Raw genomic sequence first — 17,287 nt, forward strand, 5'->3', positions numbered from 1 at the left:
ATTTTGCCAAAACCTAAGATTCTGAACTGAATTAAAAATTTCCAACTAGAACCTAATGATTCATCAGACAGACTGTGTTAACTTAAATATGTATCTTTACTCAGACATGTGAATAAAAACCAGGAGACAACTCGAGATCCAAATAATGAAAAATCAAAAGAATCAGAACTAGATGTAAATAATGAAAGTCAACAATTCTTTACCACCAATCAAAATTTAAACCTTCCAAAGGTAATCATTAATCCCATGTTCAACGATTTCAGGTATAGGGAGAATTCAGCTTAGGATACAGATAGAATACCACAAAAGAATGTAACTCCCACTCTAAAAATGCAAAAAAGGCATAATATCTTTTGAAGCCATCTTAAAAAATGAGCTGAGTTGGCAAACCAACCAGGTGAAGTGAATTCCAAAGAGCAACAAGCCTTTTGAAGAAAGATGGACATATACAAACTGTTCCACCTTTGGCAAGGCATGAAAGAGGTAGCAACCAGTAAGTAGGCAAGAAGAAAACAACTGGAATTGTAACGGATCCTTAAAGATTTTAGGTAAAGAGATTATAAGACTTACTTTGGTAATTAGAAAATAATCTTTAGAATCCTTCCTAGTAACAAAATAATTTTTTAAAAAAACAAGTAGTTAATATTTTGTGTGAGCTTACTAGATTCCAAGCATTGTGCTAGCGCTTAACATGCTGTATCGAATTACACTTCACAGCCCAGTAAGAAAGGTTAGTATCCTTGTTTAGTAAAGGAGAAAATGCCACAGAGAGGGTAAGAACTGGGATTCAGAGGCATCCTGACTACAGAGCCAAGCTCACAATTAGGATACCAGAGTCTCTGCTCCAGTCCAGACATACTTTCTCAATGCAATTTAGACTGTTTAAATCATTTCTTCTGCTCAGTTTTCACTTGTTCATTTCATTTCAATGAACAAAGTAGAAATGTTCTCCTATTAGTTATTTCTTTATATATATAAAGACAGTGCTAATAAAGTCATGTTTAATATAGAATTTAACTAAGCCTTTTTAACTTTGCAGGTTTAAGGCTGCCATAACTTAAGGATAATATATGGGGAAAGTAATCTACATGGGGAAAGTAAAAAAGAAAACAGAGCATATCAGAATTGGGAAAGAGCCCTTCTGTTCTTGCCCCAATCTGCCCATTATAGAGTATTAAACTGCAGAGAACTACTTTAAAAAGTAGATCTTTTAGATCTACTTTAAAATTCATTGAGGGGCTTCCCTGGTGGTGCAGTGGTTAAGAATCTGCCTGCCAATGCAGGGGACACGGGTTCAATCCCTGGTCCAGGATGATCTCACATGCCGTGGCGCAACTAAGCCCGTGTGCCACAACTACTGAGCCCACGCATCACAACTACTGAAGCCTGTGCACCTAGAGCGCGTGCTCCGCAACGAGAAGCCACCGCAAGGAAAAGCCCACGCACCGCAACGAAGAGTAGCCCCCGCTCGCCGCAACTAGAGAAAGCCCGTGTGCAGCAACAAAGACCCAATGCAGCCAAAAATAAATAAATAAATAATAATAATAAATAAAAATAAAATTAATTGAGGGAAAAGGAATCTTTTGAAACTTGATTAGCAGACAGAAACTTCTTGCTATGTAACTGTTCTTAGTCTTTTGTTCACCTAAGCTAAATAACATAAGAAAACACTAACAAATCTTAAGATTTACTTCATGCTATGATGGAACTAAGGAAAAAGCACATCACACTTCTATTTAAATAGAATCTCTGTTGTCACATTTGATTTTCAAAAAGAACAATAATATACTACTGAATATATATATATACATATAAGCTATATACATAGCTTAGAGATGAATGTAATTTCTAGTCCTTTTTGGCCTGTCCTATGCCCTAATATTGAATATGCTGTAATTAACTATGCTCTTGCCTCTTGTATGAGAAACATTTTCCCAATTTACAAAGTCACTTTGTACTCTGAAACTTCTAAAGAGTACTAGAAATTACTCACTCTAATGTCATTTGCAGACATAAAAAAAAATGTAATTGATTTGTCCTAGATACTGATCTAGTAATTCTACTTCTAGAAATATGGTATACCTCTCTCACTAAAATGGGACATGGGGCGTGCTGAGTAGATTAAAAGAATAAAATTAATCAGGAAAACAAAATAATCCACATCAGTAGCAATCATAATGCAGTTCTTGAAAAGACCAAACAGCAACCTCTATGTAGCTGGTAATCTCAAGTCTTCAATGGACACAATTCCTTATATTAAAGTACCAATTTACCAAGTTAAACTTTTACTAACTATATTAAGAGAACAGCCATTATTAGAAGGAATGCAGAAGAAAATTATTCCCATTTTAGTAAGCTAAAATATTTCTGCTGCCAGAGCAAACTGTTAGTGAAATATCTATTCTACAATTTGAAGACTTTGATTTTCCAAGTTGACAGGCTCTCTCTGAAGTCCTATAAAGGACCTTGTGCCCACTAATTCAGACATTTCAAATATTCTGAAAACTAGAAATGTTCCCTAGCTCTCAGGCTAAATCCTAGTATGAGGGTATTTCTTATCTTTAAATTTAGAATCATCCCATCTGTTAGAACTTCCTAGCTATAAGATCTCTATCTAAAGTGGCCTCTCCCAATTACTTTATACCTCAAAACTTTGTTTATTCTCATCATGGTATTTTATATCTTTTTTTCTTGTTTGTTCTTTCTCCTCCATTAGCTTATAAGCGCCCTCTGTCTTGTTCACTTTCCTGAAGGAGACTATAATTTTTTATGTTAAAAATATTTCCTCTGAGTTGCAATTTTAAGGGAAAAGGATGTAGATTTCAAGCGAAGGTAACTGCTTAAAGGTCACTTTATGTAAAAAATCAGAACACTGCATTTAAAAATATTTTCCAGGTAACATTAGTTTAATGAATTGTGAACATTCAGCCTCGTATTCTTCACCTGGTTTCAATCAGACTCAATCTGTGAACAGATCCCTTCTTTACACCAATTTCACCTAGTTTCAGGAACAAACTAAAGGTTCATGAATGCTTTCCTCTGTCAAAAGGTGGTTATTTTTCAAGCTAAGCATCAAGCCTGAAACAAGCACGTACCCAAACAAGGGAGGTTTAATTCCAGTGTAAATCGAAGCTTTCTTTTTTAAGAAAAAAAAAAAAAAGCCCCTCAATTTTTTTAAAGTAGTGGTTATTTTTCAAGCTAAGCATCAAGCCTGAAACAAGCACGTACCTAAGCAAGGGAGGTTTAATTCCAGTGTAAATCGAAGCTTTTTTTTTTTAAGAAATAAAAAGGCATGCTACACAGCATACTTAAGTAATATTCTAATATATTTATGACGCTGGGTTGCTTCCTTCTGAACCTTATACATCCTCTCCATTTTTATTAGGGTTGGAAGTTATTCCCCTATCTCTCTTCCACTGTTTTCCTAGGGTCACAGTTACAGTACAGTTTGCATAATGCATTTCGCACGGTCATCGTACCCGGACTATGGCACTCTCTCTACTCCAACCAGCTCCAAACTCTTCTCCGCGGATAGAGGGTAAAAGCAGCGTGCTTTCAGGAGGCGAGGCAAACAGAAAGAAGCCGGTTGAGAGTGAGCAACCGAATGGCTTTGCTGGCGGCGCCTAGCGTTGCACTGAAAGCCCTTTGCAAACAATTACTCACCTTATTTGTTCTCATGTTATTTAGCATGTATGAGCCTTCTCGAGGCTGCAAGGGGATGCTCAGCGTTGCCACTGCACACAGGAACCACCGTGATCTCCTGCTGCCCTAAAATTAAACCGCCGCCTCTCTTCTAAACCGCGCTTTCGTCTACAAAGCGCTTTCACACGCGTTATCCGATTTGACCCCGACTCCAAGCCTGTGAAATGAGCGTCGCTTGCCACAGTGCCTATTTTACAGATGAAGAAAGGATCCTGTCCACAGACCTAGTGCTAAGGGCCGCCCTCTCCCCGGTGGAGAACGCAGCTCCGGGTAGCGGGGCGAGCAGGTGTGACGCCCGCGGCCGCAACCTCTCACCTGGCCGGCGGAGCGGGTCACCGCCTCCACTCCGCGGCCGGGGACGTGGGCCCCGCGGCGGCGGCCTCTCTGGGTCTCCGGGGTCCCTCTCTCTCCGCCCGCGCTCCGCCCCAGACCCCAAAGTGCCTCAAGCTCTCCCCCTCAGGCTCACCGCCCGATCTCCCCGGACAGCGTCCAGAAGGACCTGGAAACCCCGCGTCCGCCACAGCCGTCCAGGGTCTGGGACCCACGCTCCCTGGCGACGGCGGTGGCGGTCACCTGAAGGCCTGCGGGTTCCGGGGAAAGGAAAACCCGTCTCCAATCAAGCAGCTGACATTTTCCAGTCAGCCGAAGCCCCGCCCGCTTCCGCTTCCCCGCCTACGCTGTGGGCCGTCCGGTCCCGTAGCCGCGGGGGGTTGTGGGTATCCTGAAGGCGGGCAAAGCTATAAGGAAACGAAGTAGTGGCGAGGCCCCGCGCTACCAGGCAGGGCAGAAACTACAATTTCCAGCAGGCAGCGGGGCCGCAGACGGCGGCCGCGGAGGAGAGCGGGCAGAAGAATTCTGCCCGCGCGGCGGGGATAGAACGTTGATAGAGTTCGCGGGTCTAGCTGCTGGGGGCAGGAGCCGCACGCAGTGCGCCGCCGCGCGCCAACGCGGGAATCCAGGAGGCGGGCACCTCTGCAATTAATGCACGCATTTAAAACTCCCGAACCTGCGGACGCCATGCACAGGTAAACCGATTGCAAAAAGGGGCAGACATGAATGGACCGTCTTAATTCTTTTAGGCCGCGAATTTTGCTACTTGCTAATATTGTTAGTAATGCTGTAATGTGAATGGTTGCTTAGCCTCTTCTCTGGGAAAACGTGGATGGGTGGATGCTTTAGCGCGGTGATCAGCGTGCGATTTTATTTGGCTTCCCTTATTGGGCTTTCCGGCTGCTGTTTTCAATCACTGTATGATTGCCCTCCCTCTTTCCTTGTCTGTTCCTTCCACTTTAAGAAATTCTTGAGGCCTTCTGCATGATCGTAAATCGAAAAGACTTTTCGATGTGTTCGATTTGTTTGGTTATTTTCTCTTTTATTCTTGGGAACTCGCCGCCGGCGCGTAGAAATGCAATTCAGTTAGCTGCTGTGAAAGTTTTCTGCAGTGCATAACTTGCAGCTTCCTTCAGGCCTACCTTGGAATTATTTACGGGTGTGTTTTTGAAAGGAACGTGGGGCTATTGTGCGTTTCTGCAGGAAACACCTCCAGGAGATTCCCGACCAGAGTAGCAACGTTACCACCAGCTTCACGTGGGGATGGGATTCTAGCAAGACTTCTGAACTGCTTTCAGGCATGGGGGTCTCCGCCCTGGAGAAGGAGGAGGTGGACAGTGAGAACATCCCCCAGGAACTGCTTTCAAACCTGGGCCACCCGCAGAGCCCCCCACGAAAACGGCTAAAGAGCAAAGGGAATGACAAGGACTTTGTGATTGTCCGCAGACCTAAGCTAAATCGAGAGAACTTTCCAGGTAAGGTATGAGGGTAAAACTATCAGTCCAGTAGGTGGTGGATTAAACTATTTTGTTGGTAAACGTTTGTTCAGGGGCCTTTAGGATGGGGCCCTTTTAAAATTGCTGAATTCTGAAGTTATTTTCCAAAGAAATGGGACAACTCATTGTCTCTGAAGTTTACAGAAATGTTGGTATGTGTATCTCTTAAGGGGCACGACCGACTTTTAACCCATGAAAAGACACTCCATACTTTTTCTTTAGGAGGGACTCTGCCTGGTCAAAGGCCAGCTCATTGCCACTGACAACTGGGAACCAAGCGATGATCCTCTAGGATTCTTTTTGTTTATATTCTGCTGCTCTGTAGCCCTGGTTGAGCTTTTTGCCGTAATCACTTTAGTTATTTGTCAAGGGGCTGCTAACGTGAATGTTGAACTAAGGGGAGGAGACTTATCTTCCCAGGTCCATTCCCAAGTGGGATTCTTCTGGATGCTCTGTCTTCATTACTAACCGTGTTATCTGTTCAGTTCCCCAACCCCAAAACCTGAAGGTTAGTCAGATTCCCACCATCCCCCAACATCCAACCAATCATTGAATCTTTCCCTCTTGTCTCCTAAATATTTCTCAGGCTGTCATCATCTCTTGCCTGATTACTGGAATGGACTCATAATTCCAGCCTTATCCTCCCCAGATCCATCCCCCAGAGCTAGAGTGAACTGATTAAAATGTAGAACTCACCCCATCATTCTGCTCTTAATAGCTCCCAGTTCCCAGGCTTCTCAAGCAGGTGAATAAATGCCTCCCAGAGTGGCTCAGAGCCCCGGGAATACTCAAAGCCATAGGGTAAACATAGTGCATTGACCCGGGGTTATCAGTTTTTCTTGTTGGCAAGCCATGTAAAACATTAATTCAGCAAATATTTGCTGAGCACATTCTGTGTGCTAGGCATTGTTCTAGGTGCTGGGGATACAGCAGTGAGCAACACAAAGCATTTCTACCCTCATGGAGCTTCTGTTCTAGAGAGAGGATGCAGTAAACATAAATCTGGTGTGTAGTATATGAGAATAAGTGCTATGGCTAAAAACAAAAATAGAACAAGCCAAGAGGGATTGGAGGTCCTGGGGTGGGAAGCTGGTTTGCAGGATATTAAGGGAAAGCCTCGCTTGGACAGTGAACTTTAAACAAAGGCTTAAAGGAGATGAAGGAATGTGCCATGCAAGTATCTTGGAGAAGAGAGCCCCAAGCAGAGGGAGCAGCTAGTGCAAAGACCCTGGGGCAGAGGAATGTTACGTTTGTTCAAGGAACAATAAGGAAGCCATATTCCCAGAGTGGATGAGCAAAGGGGAGAGTAGTGGGAGATGGGCTAGAGGTGCTATTGAGCAGAGTTGTGATGTGACCTTTTAAAAGGACACATTGATGTGTTGAGACTAAACTTTGGGGAATTGAGGGTAAAAGCTTAGAGACTTGTCGAGAGGTGTGGGAGTAGTATAAGCAGCGGTCAGCTTCTGGATAGATCCTGACATTAGAGTGGACAGACTTAGGAGACTTTGAAATTGTCTGTAGAAGAGGTGATCATAGTCTAAACTGACATTGGGTGGGTCATGATGGAGAAGAAAAGACAGGGTCAAGAAATAAAGATGAAGTCTTGCAGAGCCAAGGTAAATAAGTATATTCCTGAATTCCCCCATCTGGCTTTCTTTGAGGACGGTTGATGGGTTGGTTGGTTGCTCGCTTGCTTTAAAAACAAAAAATCTGGGCTTCCCTGGTGGCACAGTGGTTGAGAGTCCGCCTAACGATGCAGGGGACACGGGTTCGTGCCCCGGTCTGGGAAGATCCCACATGCCGCGGGGCGGCTGGGTCCGTGAGCCATGGCCACTGAGCCTGCGCGTCCGGAGCCTGTGCTCCGCAACGGGAGAGGCCACAACAGTGAGAGGCCCGCATACCGCAAAAAAAAAAAAAAAAAAAAAAAATCTGTTTTTTTGGCTTTTGACCTTTTCTTTAGGGAAAGAGAAGCTTCAAGTTATGAGGATCTATATTTGGTGTTGGATTAATTAGAAAGGCAGTGAAGGATCGTGGTGAAGTCAGGCACATCTGGCTTCGAATCCCAACTATGCTGTTTACCGAGCTTGGGAAGTTGTTTGAGATCTCTCTTCCTTAGTTTCTTTGTGAAATGGAATAGTAATACCCGCTTCATGGGTTACTGTGAAGATGAAATGAAAGAGTATACATAAAGTCCTTAGCATGCTGCCTGCACATAACACTCAACAAGTAAATCCAGTTAATTTGGTGGACAAAATGACACCCAGTTGAGAGGCTACTTCACTTGTCTTTCGTCCTTAAGTCCTGTTCGCCTGACCCTGTTCACGTAGATCTTTTTGCTTCAAAATTGAATGTCACTGCTATTTTTAGTGTCTGGAATGCAGCATGAGCAATTTGGTGCTTGACTAACCAAATGTGGTGAAAGACACTTCCTGCTAAGATGAGCAGCTTTTGATGACTTTGTCCAGTGCTGATAGCTTCTGACATGGAGTGATGGCTGTGTGTCCTTCCACATTCACACACACAGGTGGAAATACAAATGACATTTTTAAAGCAAGGCATTATGGAAACAAGACAGAAGACCAAGGGATGGCTGCCGTCTTCTAGGAAATTGCAAGTCAAATTGAGGAGAAAAGAGAATACATAGTAAGAGAAGCTCACAGCAAAAGATGGCAGCTCATGCACTAGCAGCTGCTGAGTGGTTCAGGCAGCAGATGCTCTAGGAGGCCAGAGGGAGGGAGCCCCTTGTGCCAGAATGACCCAAAGCTTCCACGATGATCCCAACTGGACGTAGACACGCTTCCTCCTTCTACTCAGCAAAGCGGAGGCTCTGAGAAAAGAGAGAAGGATCTGGAAATGGTCCAGTCACTGAGTCTAGACTGTTAAAATTGACTTCAAAAATATATATTTATCTGAAGTGAGAGAAAAAGAATGTGAGTTTTATGTTTGTCGTGACCTAAGAGAGAGACAGGGAGGGAAACCAGTTCTATGCTGTGTCTGTGCGTGGCATTACGCACAGGAGAGATTGGTTAATTGGTGTGGAGGGGGAGGGGCAGAGCCAGGGATGCAGGGGGAGGGACAGCTGGTGTAGAGGGTTCCCACTGGGCCTCCAGTGGTGCTGGATCATCATGCAAGCGAGTTTTGTCTGCAGTTGTCGGGGACAGGTGGCTAAGAGCGCTGCAGGATTCGGCTGGAACAGGCCACACCTGCTTTCCCTCGCTATCTGATGACAGTGGCCCTGGGCTATGTGAGTTGTTCTTGGTTCTTCCCTCGGCAGTCTCTCGTTTCTGCCGGCCCCAAGCCAGGCTCACATCTGGTGACTAAATCCTCTTCATCTGTTTAGTTTGGAGGACGAAAACGTTGTAGCCAACCCATACCAGGACAGGTCTGATTGACCTCTGGGGTGAGTGTAGAAGGAGTCGGGAGGAGGAAATGGCCCAGTGATGAGGTCAGTCATGGACAGAAAGAGAACAACTGCATTTTATTCATGGTTGTTAAATGCCTGTCCTGGTCCCCTGTCTTCTGCACCCCCCATCTCCCCACCCCCGACCTCCCAAACAGGGCACAGCCATGGAAACGCTCTTGAACTGATTTGTTGATCAGCTCTCCCGTGGCTGTTAAACTGCTTCAGATTCCAAGCCCCACAGTGGCTTTCAGACTGGAGACTCCAAAGTTTAGAGCCTGCTGGTATCCCCAAGGGAACATGTTCAAAGTGCAAAATTCCAGAGATTCTGATCCCAGAAGTCCTGCCTTGAGCCTGGGAATCTGCTTTTCAGTATCCCCAGGCAAACGTTGTTCCTCCTTTCTCTCCCTTTCTTTCTTTCTTTTTTGTTTTTTAATAACCAATAAAAAATATATTTTACATCGCAATGCTGGGTGTGTATCTGGAACCAAAATTTCACAAAACTAGATTTCTCCTTACTAAGATATTTCCTATTCTCTTCCATTCCATTCTTTCAAAACAATGCTCATCAGATAAATTGATTTCATGACTCACCAATGAATCTCAGCCCTCAGCTCTGAAAGAGCCTTTACAGGATCCTCCCAAGCACCTTTCTTTGCCCTCTAGCTTCCTTTCATTCATTCAGCAAATGCTGATGGAGCATCATTCTAGAGGTTGGGCATACAGCAGTGAACATAACGGACCAAAGATCCTGCTCTCCTAGAGCTTGTACCCTGTGCCTAATCCTCCAAATCCCCATTTCCATGGTTTCTAGTTACTCTTCCCACATCCCAGGGTTGAGCATAGAAATATGGGGTTGAGAGGGGTCATCGAGGACCCCTGTTTTAGTTTTTTCCTGTTTTGCTTTTTTCAGTTTTGTCTAGCCAGCCAAAAAATAAAAATAAAAAACCCAGAACACCAAGAGCTAGCATAGTCTAGTGTTTCTCTTAATGATTTATAGGAAGAGGAAGGAAACCTCATCCCAAATGGCAGAATCTGTTTGTAGTTTCCCAGAAAGGAAGCATGGGTTGTTAATACTTAAAACAAGCTAGCAAAAGCATGAACATGAGGTGAGCCTTCACCCTTAAAAAACAAACAAACAAACAAACAAAAACCCCGGAAAACAGTAGATGTGAATACCTGTACCTGCTTTTGCGTCACGTATAATTGTTTATCTGTGCTTAAAGAGACGGGTGGCCTTAAGGATCAAAGACTGAGATGACTTTGGAGTTTGAATTTGCATCTGAGTATAGGGGATGTTCCAAGAAATAAACATGTCGAGTAAGATGTTACCTATACTGCAAAGTCCTAATGCATCGAAAACTCTTCAACCAGCACTGTTTCCAGAGGACTTCAAGAGGCATGGGAGGTGATGAGGTTACAGAAGTGGACAGCTGGCTTTACACCAGAGGAATAAGTGATGATACTGGTGGCTGAGGGTGGTGACTAGCAAGTTTGTGAATCTGGCCAGTTTTCACCTTTCGTGGCTCCAAAGTATGTTGAACTGCTTCTATGTCGTTGAAGACTGGAGTCCATGGGGTTAATTCTTTTCCTTACTGTGCAGGTCTGGTGTGCAGCCTTAGAGGGTTTAGAAGAAGTGAGTGGAAGAAAGACCTGCTCTGGACTTTCTCATCCTCTCTGGGCAGACAGACCAGGCAGCAGTGTAGTCAGGAATCCAGGAAACAGATGGTTGATGTTTTGAGAATTAAATATGGCAAGTAAAATTAGATTAAGCATATCCCAAGCCTGGATACCAGCCCCTGGGGCAGCTACATGAAGACAGAATCTGCCTCTTCTGCTGGAACAGCACCCAGTTTCAGGCTGTGAAATGCCCCCTGCCCCGCCCCCTGGCCTTCACCCCTACCAGGGGCCCTAGAATCAGTGACCGTGTGGTCCTGTGATCGGCTCCATGGAGCCCTGGGGGCTTGGCTGCTCGCAGAGGCTGTGCATTTTCTCGGCCGTTGTGCCTTCCATCTGCTCGCTGACCCGCTGAGAGCTCTCGGCATCTTTGTCTTGCTCCCTCTCCCCTCTCCCCTCCCAAGCCCTGATGGATTCCTTTTTCCATAGCAAGTCAGATTGAATTCTCACCTTTTAAAACAACTTGTAGAAAATTACGTACTCAGAATAGGAGAGAGAATCCTAAGGTAGAAAGAGGGCAGGATTTGGAGTCAGACCTGGGTTTGGATTCCCAGTCTGCCATTTGCTGGTTGTGTGACCTGTCCCTTTAGTCACAGTTACATCTTCTCTTGAAGCCCCTCCCCCCTACCTCCAAGACTGCTCATGTGCTGACAGAGGACACTACCTGTGTCCCCGGGTTTCTATCTTTAGCCTCATCCCCCCAAACACCTACAGGGCCGTGCCATTCCTTTGCAGGTACTGTGCCCCGTGCCACCTGGCCAACCTTCAGACATCCTCCTCTGTGGCTCCGTGCCTGCACCTCAGGACGTGGGGTTTGGAAACACACAGAAGAGACCCACGTTGGCCTCTTGGCTCTGCGACCTAATCGTTGATAGCACCTTGGTGAGGTTAATCAATAACCCCGCTAAGACAAGTTTCCTCATCTATAAAACGGGATACTACGACTTAGGACACGGACACATTATAATCCGTGTGCATTAATGTCTGAGACTTTTTAGGGCTCTCAGTAAATGGCAGTTTTAAATGTCAGGTTATGTTTTTGTTTATTTGTTTGTCTCCCACGGAGGCCACCAGGCAGGGACTGTGCTTACACACCCGTGCATGAGTTAGTCACCCAGGAATGTATATTGAAGTGGAGCCCTAGGCCAGCCTTGTCATTTTACAGATGAGGAAACTGGTCCTAGGAGGCCGACAGTCTTGCCTGTCTATAAAATAAAGCCAGCATTCTTCTCTTGGGTGTCAGTCATTCCTTTGTGTCATATCAGTTGAGTACTTTCTAATGTTCATCGCCAGGTTTGTCCTAGGCACCAGGTGTAGCAGTTAATCGGCGGAGGAAGGTTAACCAGTCACACAGGCACAGAATTAGCACATTCACAGTTTGCGTGAAGGCGGAGTCAAAGGTATAATGCATTGAGCAATGATTTAGTGAATGCCTGTTATGTGTCAGGTATTGTGCTGGGCGCTAGATGTACAAATCTGGGTATGGCGGCTGTGGTGGTGACCTGGGAATGCTTCTCTGAGAGAGTGACACTTAAGCTGAGGTCTGAAGGATGGCTAGGAGTTGGGCAGGTGAAGAGGGACGTTGCAGTGCAAAGCCCTCCTAATTCTAGACTTAGCTTACTTGTGTGGCTTCGTTGCCTGGCTTTGCTCTCCTCGGAAAACATCTGCATTCATCACTTGCCACATTTTCCTTCTAGCATTTGAATTACTGATCTCATATTCTAATTGTTCTTGATTTCTTATGTCTTTCTCATAAAATGGGAAGCATCAAGTTCACTAATTTATTTATTTCTCCTGCCCTACACTTCATAACAAGCTTCCCTATTTCCTTTCCTCACCATCTTTGGTAGACAATTTGGTGTCCCATCCATAGCTCCTTGAAGGTCACCATTCCCTTTTTTTTTTTTAATATATATATATATATATATTTATTTATTATTTATGGCTGTGTTGGGTCTTCGTTTCTGTGTGAGGGCTTTCTCCAGCTGTGGCAAGTGGGGGCCGCTCTTCATCGCGGTGCACGGGCCTCTCACTATTGCAGCTTCTCTTGTTGCGGAACACAGGCTCCAGACGCGCAGGCTCAGTAGTTGTGGCTCACGGGCCTAGTTGCTCCGCGGCATGCGGGATCCTCCCAGACCAGGGCTCGAACCCGTGTCCCCTGCATTGGCAGGCAGACTGTCAACCACTGCACCACCAGGGAAACCCCCGCCATTCCCTTTTATGCTGAAGGCTTTCTCTTGCATGTAGATGACACTGTGTTTGAGGGCTTTCTCTGGGCAGAAGTGCTAGGCAGTCAACATTCCTGCCCTCTCCCAGAAGCCGCCAACCAATGACTGACAGCAGTTGGTGGATTAATGCCCCAGCACCTGTGCCCTTGGCTGGGACCACTCTGGGGCAGGTGCCATATGCTTCCCTGGAGTGCCCTGCAGATTTGAAGCCCAGTGGCCCATAGCGGTAATCTGCTTATTCACGTACCCAGATTGGCTTCCTGCCCTTCCATGCCTCGCTTCACGCTTTCCAGCACTTCTGAGGTCACTTCCCAAAGAAACTACTTTAGCTCATGTCCTCAGGATCTGCTTCTGGGGATCCCAAACTTGGGTAGAGGACAGTTTGGGGGTCTCAGTAAATCATACCAGGCAGCCCTTGTTCAAACCCTACCCCCACCGTGGATGTTTTCACGTAGGTGAAAATTCCAAGCAGCATTGAAAAGAAAAGGTTACAAGAGGAAAATGTACAGATTTCATGGAGAAACGAGAGGAATAGAGGCAAGAAAGAGAAAGTCTGACTCTCCGCTGCTTAACCTCTTGTCATAAGTTATTTAATCTTCATAGTGAACAACTTTGCAAGATAAACCTTCTGATTCCCATTCCTGCAGATGAAGAAACCGAGCCCCAGAGGGATTAAGTAACTTGCCTAAGGTTCGTAGTCTTGGAGGCAATGTAGTCGAATTCTAGTCGAAGCTGTGCTCCTTCCTCAATCCGGTAGTCCTCACACTTGTGGCGGGGGTCAAGCACATGGTGTCAGGATGGTCTGTGCAGATTATAGTAAAAATCTCAACACGTTAGGTTCGAAGTGACTAAGTGTGATTTTTTTTGCCGGATGAAATGCCAGCCTCTGATCTGTGTATGCAAGAAGCAGCAGAGGTCAGGGAGTTCAGAAGAGTTAATGGAAGAAAAACTTTTCTCCAATTTGGGGAGCAGGACAGGAGCCCTGTTGGAGAAGCTCTGTCCACACTGACCTTGGACCAGGAGCTGTGTGGCAGTGATGGAGGTTTGTTGGAGCTACCTGCCCAGAACATGGTCCAGGCTCAGCGTGGATGATGTATCTGCCTTCCTCCGTCTGCTCCTAGGTTTCAGAGCCTCAGTCAGTCCTTTATTTTATTCTCTAGAGAGGGAGGGGCAGGGGTTCATTGAGCAGCTGCATCTCTCCTCCTCATTTTTCCATAGAGGCTACTTCCTTGACCACTGCTCCACCCCATACCCTGCACAGCACAGCACAGCACCCCGAACCCCACTGCAGCCCATGGTGATACTTGCTTGGAATTTCCTGTTTATTTATCTGTGTCTCTGAAAGTCTGAGCAGACCATGCCTTGTTCATCTTTGTCTGTAGAACAGATCCCAGCATATAGTACATGTTCAGTAAATATATGAATGGATGAATGTATCAGACATTGTGTCCTTAGAATACAAAGACTGTTTAAAAAAAGAAAAAAAATCGGGTTCTCATTCTCAAGAACTCATGGCCTTGTGGGGGCCTACACAGGTGAGTAAGCAAATAATGAAATCGTGGTTAAAAAAGCCACCTGTTCTTGGTGATGTCATGGGAGGCCGTCCATAGGAGTTGGGGCATTAATGGCCATTTGATGTTAAATTAATAGCATTCGGGGGCGGGCACAGCATGTACAGAGGCACTGAGATGTGACGAAGAATGACTCATTCTGAGAATTCCAAGTAGCTCCAAATGGCTGGAACATATTTCTAGATAATGAACCTAGAAAAATAAGTGGGGCACTGCCAGAAAGCTTTGAATTTCATGCTAAGCAATATAGACTTTAGACTGAATATTCAAGGGACACCACTTGAAGGGTCTCATTGAGGGACGGGCATGGACGTTTTCAAAAGATTGCCCAGGAATAGGAGAAAAGAGTCGGACTGCCATGTTTATCACTCTCCTCCATGCTGTCTCCAGCTCTCCATCGTGTTCTCCACAGAGCCTGGTGTAATGTCCGTGTTCAGTGAATACTGACACCTTTTAAATGGGGAGGTGGGAGTGTTAGGTTTCTCCAGTGACACTGAACAAATAGGAGATATAGGGAGATTTATTAATAAGGGATTGGCTTGCGCAGTCCTGGAAGCTGAAAAGTCCCAAGATCTTCAGTCCCAAAGACCTGAGACCCCGCAGAGCAGATGGTACAAGTTTCAATCCAGGTCTGAAGGCAGGAGGAGACCCAGGTCCCAGCTCAAAGACAGGAGAGAGAGACAGTTCTCCGTTCATCAGCCTTTTGGTCTAACCTGACCTTGGATTGGATGAGGCAAGCCCACAACTGGGGAAGGCAATCTGCTTCTCTCAGTCCATTGATCAAATGTTCATCTCATCCTGAAACACCCTCACAGAGACGCCCAGGATAGTGTTTAACCAAAATATCTGGGCACCCCCTGACCCAGTCAAGTTGATACTAAAATTAATCATCACAGAGAGGAGAGGATAGCGCTAGAATTGGTAGAGCAGATGGATTGGAGGTAGAGACTGAGAAGGCAAGTTATTGAACTCATCTCACCACTCTAAATCTAATCTAAATCACTCAGTATTTCTTTGGTGCATTCTTATTTCCTTCTAGGCCATTGTCATGTTAACCCGATCTTGTGGGTTATTCTGTACATTCCTATGTGAGAGTTTAATACTTGTTGAATAGCTGTTTAGAGTTTGCTTTTATAAGGCTAAGAAAACTGGTTTTCCTGCATCCACCTTTTTCTCCCTCCAGTTTATTCTGCACACAGCAGCCAGAGTGATCCGTTTAAAACCTCCGTGAGATGCTGTCATTCCTGTGCTCAGAACCCCCTTCAGAGTCAAAGCTGAGGCTCCTCCAGCCCTGCCTGACCCGGCCCCCCCCCACCCCTCTGACCTCTTCCATCATTCCCGCAACTTGCTCACTCTGTTCTACACTGGCCTCCTTGCTGTTCCTTAAAACAGACATGCTGTTCCTGCACCTCGAACACACCCCAGAGACTCACAAGGCTGGCCCCCTCTCTGTTCAGCCTTTGCTCAGGGATCACCGGCTCGGTAAGGTCTTCCCTGGCCGCTGTGCTCAGACTTTGAGCACTGGCCCCCGTACTCCCCATCCTGTCCTTTACCCCACGTAAGTTTTCTGCACAGCACTAATCAATTTTAACATATCATGTACTTTTTAACATATTGAACAATTTTTAGAGTATCATCTAATATCATGTGATCGTTTCCTCCCACCGGAATGTAAGTTCCATGAAAAAGTATTCTTTCTGTCTTGTTTTCTGCTTTCGCCCCAACACCTGAAACGATCCCTGGCGTCCGAGTTAAGTGCTCAGTACATATTTGTTGAATTAATAGATGAGAACACCCTTTTGATATTGCACTTTTAGGTAAATTGACTTCTGAGAGCTTTCTGTAAACCTGAAAGAAGAGGGAGGAAGGTTCGTTTGCCTTTTAAATAAGGTCACTACTTGATAAATCCATCACTGAATCCACTTCAGAGACAAGTGAGGTTCCTTAGCAACCAAAAGCATCGTGATGTCTTAGACATTGCTGTCTGAGATCTGAGCGGCGTGGGGCTTGCTGTGAACCACTGTTAGTATCGCTCTTGCCTAAGACTGGCTGGTGGGCACTGAAGAGAAGAATGTTATGAAAAGTATTCTTGAGATTCTCTTTTCTCCTTTGCTGAGAAAGTATGGTACCCACTTCAGGGTACATAGACAGTGGGTGAACAGAAAAACATTTGTGAGGATGAGGAATTCATTTAGCATTAAATTCCCCTGTTTAAGCTACGTGTTGTATATGCTTTAAGTGCATGAAAAGGCTCAGTAGACTTGATAGGGCAAGAGAATGGTGATGGGAAGACACTTTTTTTTTCTTTTTTTCCCCTCAAAGGTGTTTCATGGGACTCCCTTCCAGACGAGCTGCTCTTAGGAATCTTCTCCTGTCTGTGCCTCCCTGAACTTCTGAAAGTCTCCAGTGTTTGTAAGAGATGGTATCATCTAGCGTAAGTATTTTTCACCCCTTCTGCTATAGGTGGAGGAGGAGAAAAGAAGGGTTATTTATTTATTCATTTGGGCCTGGTGAAACTGAAAACCAAGAAAAATATAGCAGCACAAAGCAAACTAGGTATCTTTTCCCTTTTATTAATAATCAGTGTCTTATTTCAGAGTGAAGGGAGGGAGCTACCGGAAATGACTTCCCCCATTTCTGAAAACCTCCTTTCCCTGTATTCGGTGTAGCCCGTGTTTATCGGGCAACGTACCGAGAGTGAGGGGAGTGATGGGCGTGCGCGAAGGCATAGCTGCTGCCCACCCACCGGCTGGGCTGGGCCGTGAGTGCAGTGAGAGAGAACTCGAGGCTCTGGCATTCGACCTGAGTGGGAAGCCAGCCTCTGCCGCTTAGGCTTTGGGGCACCTGAGCGAGGTTCTTGACACTTCTGAGCTTCAGTCCCGC

At 45.4% G+C, this 17,287-nt stretch overlaps 2 protein-coding genes across 13 annotated transcripts in view; one reads left to right on the forward strand and one right to left on the reverse strand.

Annotated features, from left to right (window-relative positions):
• The window catches only part of LMBRD2 (LMBR1 domain containing 2), a 46,783-nt gene extending 42,418 nt beyond the window's left edge, over nucleotides 1–4,365 (reverse strand). For 4 of the 10 annotated variants that reach the window (XM_081231515.1, XM_081231523.1, XM_081231521.1 and 1 more), the window contains exon 1: nucleotides 3,664–4,365. The gene's annotated coding sequence lies outside the window, so the exon portion shown is untranslated. The remainder of the gene's footprint in view (nucleotides 1–3,663) is intronic. The other 6 variants (XM_081231517.1, XM_081231516.1, XM_081231514.1 and 3 more) reach the window with 6 other exon arrangements.
• Nucleotides 4,366–4,498: 133 nt separating this feature from the next.
• The window catches only part of SKP2 (S-phase kinase associated protein 2), a 32,491-nt gene continuing 19,702 nt past the window's right edge, over nucleotides 4,499–17,287 (forward strand). Inside the window, exons 1-3 of one of the 3 annotated variants that reach the window (XM_081231971.1) lie at nucleotides 4,499–4,727; nucleotides 5,236–5,507; nucleotides 16,727–16,838. In XM_081231971.1, coding sequence (XP_081088097.1) covers nucleotides 4,684–4,727; nucleotides 5,236–5,507; nucleotides 16,727–16,838 — 428 coding nt within the window. In that variant the 5' untranslated portion in view covers nucleotides 4,499–4,683. The other 2 variants (XM_081231970.1, XM_081231972.1) reach the window with 2 other exon arrangements.

The sequence above is a fragment of the Mesoplodon bidens genome, assembly GCF_964165515.1.
Source record: "Mesoplodon bidens genome assembly, chromosome: 4".
NCBI lineage: Eukaryota > Metazoa > Chordata > Mammalia > Artiodactyla > Ziphiidae > Mesoplodon > Mesoplodon bidens.